This window comes from Cebus imitator, unplaced genomic scaffold (genome assembly GCF_001604975.1).
Source record: "Cebus imitator isolate Cc_AM_T3 unplaced genomic scaffold, Cebus_imitator-1.0 Scaffold334, whole genome shotgun sequence".
In the NCBI taxonomy this organism is placed as follows: domain Eukaryota; kingdom Metazoa; phylum Chordata; class Mammalia; order Primates; family Cebidae; genus Cebus; species Cebus imitator.
Genome location: NW_016107649.1, coordinates 400,695 through 410,412, shown reverse-complemented (window position 1 = coordinate 410,412; position 9,718 = coordinate 400,695). Strand labels below are relative to the sequence as shown.

The following is a 9,718-nucleotide window of genomic DNA, read 5'->3' as shown; positions in this document are numbered from 1 at the left end:
GTGAAGGAGGTCAGGCTAGATGATGTCCAAGCTCTCTCCCAAATGCGATATTTCCTTTAGGTATTCCAAACCCATTTAGGAACAAATCAGGTTGTAAGAGAAAGGAAAGGATACAAATATCTTCTGTTTGTTCACTCTAGCTCAAAGCACAGCCAATTTTGAGGTGACCAACCCCCGCATCAGAAAACCCCCTTTGGGAGAAGAGTGGCTGGCTCAAGCTGCATGCAGGGAGACCCAGGAGGAATGCTTGTCAGCCTGTGGGTGCCGGCCACCCCTGCCATGCTCGCCATGGAAACAAGCCGCGCAGCCCACGCACCAGGCCAAGAATCTGGGCAGCTCGAAGGAGCCATGCCATTGTGGGCAGACACCGAGGCTCCCAGAAAACAAGCAAAGGCGAGGCCTGGAAGCTGCAGCGGAGACAGGTCATCATGACCTTCCCTCCCGGGCCAGTGCCAGACTGGCCAGCGGACAGGTCTTCATCTCCATCCAGGTGGCCCAGGCAGCCCTCAGGAAGTAAGAGACGAAGCTCACCACTGCCAGCATGGGCCCCGGAACTGCTCCCTCCATCAGCATGTATTGGGTACCAGCTACACGCCTGGATGGTGTTGGGCCCTGTGGGGACAGGTTAAACAGGGCACAGTGCCTACTCTGGAAGGAATGGCAGGGCCGGAGAATTGGCACCCTCCAGCAAGCACATGGCCAGTAGAAATAGTACCTTGAGCATTTTGAAGGAAGAAGCTGGAGCTGAGAGCCTTGAAAGATGTTCCTGGTGCCCCTCAGCAGGGACTGTGCACATGTATTTTATGGAAATGGTTTGAGCCCACTGGGTACCCTGCCAGCCTCATCCGTGAATGCAAAGGTTAGAGTCAGCCTGCTTGAGCAAAGGAGAAAGGGGGACCTTGCTTTATAGGAGACTTAGTAATAATTTGGTAGCTAATGCCCTTGGACCTCGGGATACTAATGCAGTCACCATAGAGACCTATAGAAATCCTTGCATTTCCTAGTTCTCATGCAGAGTTGGTTGTTGAAGTCAGATGGTCTGAGGGGGCGAGAGGAAGGTGATAACATACAGTAACAGCCAAGTCACGTTGTACATAGAACGTGATTCACAACATTGACCTTAAAGGGCTTAGGGGCCGTTGGTGCTTCAGAGCCATCAAGTCGACACAGCCCACTGGCTTCTCTCCTCCTCTTTCCTGCACCTTGTCCTCTTTTTCAGTACCTCCTTTCTCCCTCCGCACCTGACACTGATGTGGCTGGTGAGGGATGAGGGTCTTGGTAAGGTTCCCTGTTTTCCAGCTTTCTGCTCCAGTTTCCTGGGATTTTCTCATTTTTCAGAGACCTATTACTTCCAGAAAGCAACTTTGCTGCCAGCCAGCGGGAGAACCACTAGCCAAAGGCAGCTCAAAGTCCCAAGGCTTTGACCTACTACCAAGAGGAAGTCTAATGGGAGAGGCAGCTCCAGGTGGGTGGCACAACCAGGGCCCTGGAGACAAACAGATCCAGTCTGCTCGGAACCAGCTGGGTGACAATGGGCAAGCCACTTGACCTTTTCATGCCTCAGTTTCCTGATCAGTGAAATGGGAATGATAGGCCCTATCTCCCAACCTTGCATACAGGATTACTGCAAGGAATAAATGAGATCCTGTATGTAGAGTACATAACACAGGACCTGAAAGGGACCCAATAAATACTTGTGCAGATGTCCTTCTGGTAAAGGAAGATGGCCGAGGGCCAGTCCCTCGGAGGTATGTGGCTATGGTTGAATGTCTATGTCCCTCCAAAATCTGTATGTTGGAACCTGACTCCATGTGACAGTATTAAGAGGGGGGGCCCTCTGGGAAGTGATTAAGCCATGAGGGCTCTGCCCTTAAAAAGGGCTAGAGGGAACTGACAAGATCTTTTTCGTTTGTGCCCTTCCACCTTCCACCATGTGAGGATGCAACAAGGGATGCCATCTTGGAAGCACAGACCAAGTCCTTACCAGACACTGACCGTGCAGGTTCCTCAATCTTCCCAGTCCCCAGAACTGTGAGGAAATACATTTCTGTTGTTTATAAATTGACCAGTCTCAGGTATTTTGTTACAGCAGCACAAAAAGACTAAGACTTATCTGCCTATGGGCAGGCTGCCTTCCTGTCTCCCAGAGTGGCAATGCACACTGGTTAGCCTGCCCTTGCCCAGAGCCTAGCAGCCCACCAAGAAGGTTCAGAAACCCCATCTGTCTGGGCTCTACAGCAGAGCCACTTCTCTGGGCCAGTCTCCCATAGCATGCTCTAGTGACATAGCCTGAGAGCCAGGAGGTAGCGGTCACCACAAGGTTCTACCTGTGGCTAGGTCCAGAGAGCCAAGCCTGCCTCTGCTGGCATGAGCACTGCCCATGTCACTCTGTAGTGCCCCATCTTTGGGGCCTCCATGGCTGCAAGGCCCCTTCTCTGACTGATAGTTGCTCTCTTTAGGTATCCCGCTGCTTTGATCCACAGCACTACTCGTGCTGATCATTTGCGTACTTGCTGTCAGCTGCGTTCCCAGCCTTCTTTGCTCTGCTCTGGCACAGCAGGGTGAGCCTCCACACGCTGCATTTCCCAGACGCTCTCCAATGGGCTTTCAGTTAGGTTCTGTGAAGAGGAGGCACTGCCAGAAGCCTGGCTGATTCCTCCCTGCTGGTCTCTGGTGGGGTCCCCAGCAGTTGTGACAGTGCTGTTGACACTCAAGGGTGACAGTGGCAGTGGATGCAGTGGCAGGGGCTTTGGCTTAGCAAGTGCTGCTCTTGGCTTCCTGTTGAAGCAGCCCAGTTCTATAGCCGTGGCTTGGAATCACACCGATTCTGGGTTCCGAGGAGACATTCCCCCTTGGCTCCTCCAGCCTACAGCTGGTCACGCTTTCCTGCAGCCGCTAGTCTTCAGATAACCTTACCTTACTCCACTGCTCCTCCATGCCTTCCATCACCCAGCTGCTGATTCCTCAATTAGATCCCCTCAGTGTGAAAACTGAGGAGGGCTTCTGTTTCCTGACTGGACCTATTCATCACTTGAGTGACCACGATTCATCTCTGCAGCGTGATTTTACACATCTCTGTTCTGGCCTGCTGTGTGCTGATTTTAAAGTTTAATCTTCAAAAGATAGCTTTGTTTTATTTCCCTTTTTCCCAGTTTTTTAAGTGGAACCACTCCGAGACCCCAGTGTTCCTCCTACCATTCATTCACTTCCCTTTTTTGAACCTTGGTGAAGCCATAGCAGTACTGAAAAAAGAAGTTAGAGTGTATGCCCTTGGACCCAGCAATCATACCTCTAGGAATTTACTTATACAACATGCTCTTCAACAGAAGAGCAAAAAGATGTATACTCAGATTTGTTACAGCATTGCATATAATGGTGAAAAATCGGAAGCATAAATAGAAAATTGGTTAACTAAATTTTGCTTCATATATAACATTGCTTTTTAAATGAAAATATTTCTATCATCTATTATCAAGATTTAAAAAACAGGTTACATAACAGCGGGCATACTATGATCACAGTTAAGTAAAATTGCACACGCATAGGTATTTGTATATAGACACAAATGTTTCAAAGAGTAGTCGCCAAAATATTGACAGTGGTTCTCCCTTGGGAGTAGATGAAACTTAGGGTGTGTTTTACGTTCATAAGTTACCTAGATGGTTTCTGGCCAAAGATTTCAATCACTGCATCTGTATATAGGATTTATAGGTGAGCTCCTCTTTGTTCTCAAAAGATTTTGGTCTTTCATTGTTTCCTAATGCAAAAGAAATCAGTTAAAATCAGAATGAAAGACCATTCAAATCAACAAATGAATAAAAACTTGATGCCCCCAGTTGCCGCAGTTGATCCAGTTTTGCTGTTTCTTCAGCTAAAGAGCAGATCACAGAGCAGGACAGTCACTTTGGGCCATCAATTTTCCTCCTGAAGAAAAGAAGGGGGAAGCTCAGCTCAGACCAGAGTCTGACTCTCACGCTACCAGAGTTGCCCCCTCATGGTACAGGACTCAGGAGAGAGGAAGTAACGATAACTCGATAACCATAAAAGGACATTTGGACAGCACTTTCCAGAATGCCAAGCCCCATCACATCCATGTCTGATTTTGACTGGCTGCGGTGCAGCGGTGTTATCTCCATTTGATTCAGATCAGTAGACTGAGGCTCACAGGGATTAAAGAACACTCCCAAAGTCAAACCACAGGAAGCCTGGCCTCCCTTCAAATACTAATTTCACCACACCTTGCTGCCTCTCTCCACCCCCTTCAAATTGCTTACACACTGGAACTGTTGAAAATCCCTCTCTGTGTGAGAGCCAGGCTGGGATCCCATGGAGGGCAGAGACCTTATCCTATTCATTTTGTGTCCTCAGTCACCAGCATTGTAGCACTCAATAAATGTTTGTTGAATTGGATTGAACTTCACTGAAACATTTTTAGAAGTGGGAGGCTAGAGCTAACATACTCTGCCTTAAAAAAAGAAAATCCCCAAAGCTTTGGTGAGAGTTGAGGAATCTAAGCACTGTGGGGTACAAAGACAAGCAGAAGCTCCTGGGGCACAGTGGCAACTCAAACCAGCAGGAATCCCAGAGCAGACAACCCCTCCTTACTTACTTGCTACTCAAAGTGTGTCTTGGACCAGTGGCATCAGCATTTCCCTGGAGCTGTCTAGAAATGCTGAGTCTCAGGCCCCACTCCAGAGCTTCTGAATCAAAATCTGCATTTTCACTAGCTCTCCAGGTAGTTCCTGCATATCAAAGTCTGTGAGGCACTAGAGGTGCAGGAACTTCAGACTAGGCTGCTACCTGCCCCAGAACACCACCTGTGAGCCCTGCAAGTGCTCCCAGAAGGGATTTTATTCTGTCCAATGTGGCCTCAAATGTGGTCTCAGATTCTTTCTTTTCTTTTCTTTCCTTTTCTTTCTTTCTCTTTCTTTCTTTCCTCCTTTCTTTCTTTCTTTCTTTCTTTCTTTCTTTCTTTCTTTCTTTCCCTCTTCCTTCCTTCCTTTCTTTCTTTCTTAAGACAGAGTTTCACTCTTGTTGCCCAGGCTGGAGTGCAATGCCGTGATCTCAGCTCACTGCAACCTCCATCTCCTGGGTTCAAGCGATTCTCCTGCCTCAGCCTCTCAAGTAGCTAGGATTATAGGCATGCGCCATGATGCCCAGCTAATTTTTTTATTTTTAGTAGAGATGAGGTTTCACCATGTTAGTCAGGCTGGTCTCGAACTCCTGACCTCAAGTGATCCACCTGTCTTGGCCTCCCAAAGTACTGGGATGATAGGCATGAGCCACCATGCCTGGCCTTTTCATTTGTTTCTGAAGAAAGAGCAGCATAGCATGTTTGCTTCTAGCAAAGAAGCACACTTTATTAAAATTCTAATAGGAAGAGGAGGAATGCCCTGCCTCACCATGGGAAGCCAGATCCTGGAGAGTGTGGGTCATCCCAAATTTTTGAGATTCTACATAGGTTAGTGGATCTCAACCAGGGGACAGTGGCAATGTCTGGAGACATTCTTTGATTGTCTCAGCTGTGGAAACTGGTCATTCTGGCAGTGTGTGGAGGCTGGGGATGTTGGCTTCCTTCATATTTATTGCCCCGTCACTCTGGAACTCGGTTTCCACCCAATCCAAAGAGGGGAAGGGGGTTTGTCAACTTTATGGAGATCTGGGAATTATGGAAAGAATCAGAAGAACCATTAAAAGCTAATTGTTGTCACGTGCAGTGGCTCATGCCTGTAGTCCCAGCTACTTGGGAGGCTGTAGTGGGAGGATCACTTGAGCCTCGGAGGTAGAGGCTGCAGTGATCTGAGATTGCACCTCTCCACTCCAGCCTGGGCAACAGAGTAAGACTCTGTCTCTTTTAACAAAAGATAAAGTGTATTAAATTTAAAAAGAAGCGTATACTTCACAAGTATGAGAAAAGTTCAACAACAACTCAGAGACTACAGGAGGGCTGGGAAAAGCAACTAAGCTCAGAGAGAAGGGGGCCGTGCAAAGGAAGAAACGCGGCAGGGAGAGCCCAACGTCCAGAAAGTGGATATAAATTTTTTTTTATTACACAAAATACTTTCTTATTCATAAGAAAGACTTAAATACCCCCCTTTCCCCAAATAAACCAGATTTTGTTTCACTTCTCTGTTTTCCAAACTTCTTGAAATGTGGCTACGAGAAAAAAATATTTTTTTTCCAAAAACGATTTAAACAAACAAACAAACAAACAAACTTGTGAACGTCACCAGAGATGGTTGCCCCACCAACGCCGCCAGGGAGGAAGGCTGGAGCTGGCCTCGCTGCTGCTTTGATGTCACGGTCTGAGCTCCGCTCCCTCCACGCCACGCGGACGTCGCAGGAGCTGGATGTGAAAGAGCGTTTCTCTAAGCATCTTTCTCGGGGCCCCACCGCTGTCTCCAGGCACCTTTTCTGCCAGAAGCTCAAGACAAGAGAAGGGCATGTGAAGGGCCAGGAAGCCGGGCAGGTGCCGCCGAGGGAGAGCCGAGGAGGAGGGTGGGAGGCGCACCCCGGTCTGCTTCACCCTGAAGCGCGAGGCCCTGCGTTCCGCCGGGCAGCTGCGCAGAGCGACTGCTCCTCCCCGCGCGCTTCGCTGCTGGGGAAGGACAGGCAGGGATGCTTGGTGCACGGATCCCTTGGTGCCCGGCGGCCCCGCCTCGCCGAGCTCCATCAGTTGGCATCAGGAGCATCTGGCAGGGGCTCAGGCTGGGGCCCCAGGGACGAGGCCAGTTTGGTGAGGGCCCGCGCTATGACGCCCAGGTGGCCGTTCATGGTCCGCAGCTCCACCAGGATGTCCCCGACGTTGGCCTCCAAGCTCGCCGCAGCGGCGGGCCGGGCGCGGGGCGGCGGGGATGAACCCGCGTCCACGGTGCCCTCCTCCCTGCCCGCGGCGCCGGGGCGCAGGGCGCAGCTCCTTCCCAGGCCCTGGGCCGGTGCCAGGACGGGCGGCGGCCGCTCCCTGTCATCCCCGCGTGTGGCGGGAGAGGTGGTAGAGAGGTAGCCGGGCAGCCAGTCCACCAGGCGCGGAGCGGCCTCTGGGGAGGAGGCGACGACTGAGTAGAGGCCTGCGCGCCGGGAGGTGCCGGGGCCGGGAGGCGCCGAGGCTGCAGGTAGCGGGGGCAGCAGCGCAGGCAGCACTGGTGGGCCCGGGGAAAAGGCCTGGGGCTCGCAGGAGGAGGAGGAGGGAGACGGCAGGGCGGCGGTGGAGGGGCCCTGCTCTTCCGAGGAGAGGAACAAGGTGGTCGAAGACTGGGAGTCCAAGGTACTAGGCTCCGAATCTGTCAAAGAAGAATGAGAAAGAGTCACTCAGGCATGCATGCTCTTCAGCATTCATTGTGCGCCAACTCTATGCCCAGCTCCATGCTAGGTACTTAAATGAGTGAGAAGGTGGAAAGGTATTTCTTACCTCTCAGAGCTTGCAATTCAGTAAGAAAGAGTGGGCTATAGGAGCAGGTAACGGCTGGAAGAGAGAACAAAGTGAGGGTGTGGCACAGAGCACAGGTACTGGGGGCAAAGAAGATCAGCGAGTCCAAGAAGGCATCCTGGTCTAGCGCTCCTCTGGGTCTCGAAAGGTGGCACGGGTGTAAAGACAGAGGCAGCTCCAGGCAGGGGACCATGACTGCATCTTATTTGAAGGCAATCTTCCCAAGGGCAGCCAGTGAAACCTGTGACAAGAAGGCCCTTCCCCAAGACGGCCAAAAGCATAACTGTGTTAAACAGATGACCCGCCACTGCCCCATCAGAGCAAGACTCTTGGGTGGAGGAGAAAGTTCAGAACCAGAAGCCAGGAGACAGTGCTGATTCTTGCTCTGCGGGAGAATGCCATGGAACCCTGGGCAAGCCCCATCCCTCCCTGGAAACTTGGTTTCATCCTCCCATCCACATAAGAAGGTTGGGCCCAGTGGCCTCTGGGGCCCTTCAGGATAGATCATCCTGCCTTCAAAAGTCTGCAGCTTGAGGCACTGATCTAAGTTCACAGTGGGCGCACTTAAAAATCTGGAAGCACTTTACCGACTGACTCATGTTAGTTCTCCCCTAATCCCTGGAGCTTCCAGGTAGAAAGCAGGCGGCAGCTGTTTGTGACTGGGTATGGAAACAAGGTTTACCAACCTCAGATCAAAGGAGCCACATGAATGACAACTACCTTAACTCAGCTATCTCAGCCGCCCTGGTGGCTGCCACTGGGGAGATGGTCCATGCTCACCCTGGATGCAGTTCTGAGTTTTACTGGAGCCAGGTCCTGGAGGCTTCCCTCCTGGTTCCAGCTAGAACGTCTGTGCTTGGCGTTCTGCATTGTCTATTTGGGTGCCCACCCTGGCACCATGCCCTTCAGGGATTCCAAGCTTTTCAAAGGCAGAACTTGGTCGAGTACCTCAGCTTATTATCTTGGGGAGGGTGACCTGATGAAAGCGTCAGTGAGTAAACACATCCCCGCTGCCTGCGAACATGTGTGCTTTCGTCATGGGTGAGCTGTTCCTTCATCTGGTGTCTGGCTCAGACTCAGAGAAGCCCTAGTCATCTGGGGAGAGGTTGGTCCCTCATCCCTCCCGACCAGTGTCCAACAACGTTCTCACAGAGCTCCCAGGGCCCAGATGTTCAAATGTCCAGTTTGTGTGGGAATTGTGTCTGGGGGGATTCAGAGAGGCAATTATTCCTCAGACGACAGCATTTGAGGAGAAGCCAGCAATGTGGCTGAGAACTTCTCTGATGGAAAAAGTTCATGGAGCCAGGCACGGTGGCACACGCCTATAATCCCAGCACTTTGGGAGGCCAAGGCAGGTAGATTGCTTGAGTCCAGGAGTTTGAGCCCAGACTGGCCAACATGGTGAAACCCCATCTCCACAAAAAACAAACAAAAATTAGCTGGGCACACTGGCATGTGCCTGTAGTCCCAGCTACTCAGAAGGTGAGGTGGGAGGATTACTTGAGCCTGGGAGATTGAGGCTACAGTGAGCCATGATCACACAACTATGCCCAGCCTGGGCGATGGGATGAGATCCTGTCTCAAAAAAAAAGGCTCATGAATACTTTCTGCTGTAGACTTTCACAGAACTGCCTCTCCTCCACCAAAACTAAATTTCCCCAGGTATCTGTGATTATCTTCTTTTATAAACCAAGAATCATGGCTATTTCTAAGAACCTAACCACTATGAGTTGAAAATGATAAAAGAGAAACTCCACAAACTGTTTTCTCTAGTTTTACTTGAGAAATGTTAATGAGTTTCACATATCCAATTCTCATAGCAGACAAAAAAAAAAAAAAAAAACTCTATATTAAACCAAATAGAAGTCTAATTTGTAAAATGAAACAGAGGTGAGCACATAGAATAGTCTAGGGTAGAAGCAACTTAGAGGCCTAATGCCATCATAAAGGTAGTGATAGCAATAATGCTGAGATTTCTCTGGGCTACCAGGGGTATAAAAAAGGTGACCTCGGCTGGGCACAGTGGTTCACGCCTGTAATCCCAGCACTTTGGGAAGCCGAGGCAGGCAGATTCTGAGGTCAGGAGTTCGAGACCAGCCTGGCCAACATGGTGAAACCCCATCTCTACCAAAAATACAAAAATTAGCCAGGCATGGTGGCGAGCACCTGTAATGCCAGCTACTCAGGAGGCCAAGGCAGAATTGCTTGAACTAAGGAAATGGAGGTTGCAAGGTTGCAGTGAGCCAAGATTGCACCACTGCACTCCAGCCTGGGTGACAGGGTGAGACTCCA

At 50.5% G+C, this 9,718-nt stretch overlaps 1 protein-coding gene across 1 annotated transcript in view; it reads right to left on the bottom strand.

The window, feature by feature from the left end:
- Nucleotides 1-916: 916 nt before the first annotated feature.
- LOC119467806 (proline-rich receptor-like protein kinase PERK2) overlaps nt 917-9,718 on the bottom strand; it is a 13,439-nt gene continuing 4,637 nt past the window's right edge. The window contains exons 3-4 of the mRNA XM_037730149.1: nt 6,218-7,280; nt 917-3,924 (exon numbers count right to left, since the gene is read on the bottom strand). Coding sequence (XP_037586077.1) covers nt 6,673-7,280 — 608 coding nt within the window. The 3' untranslated portion in view covers nt 917-3,924; nt 6,218-6,672. The remainder of the gene's footprint in view (nt 3,925-6,217; nt 7,281-9,718) is intronic.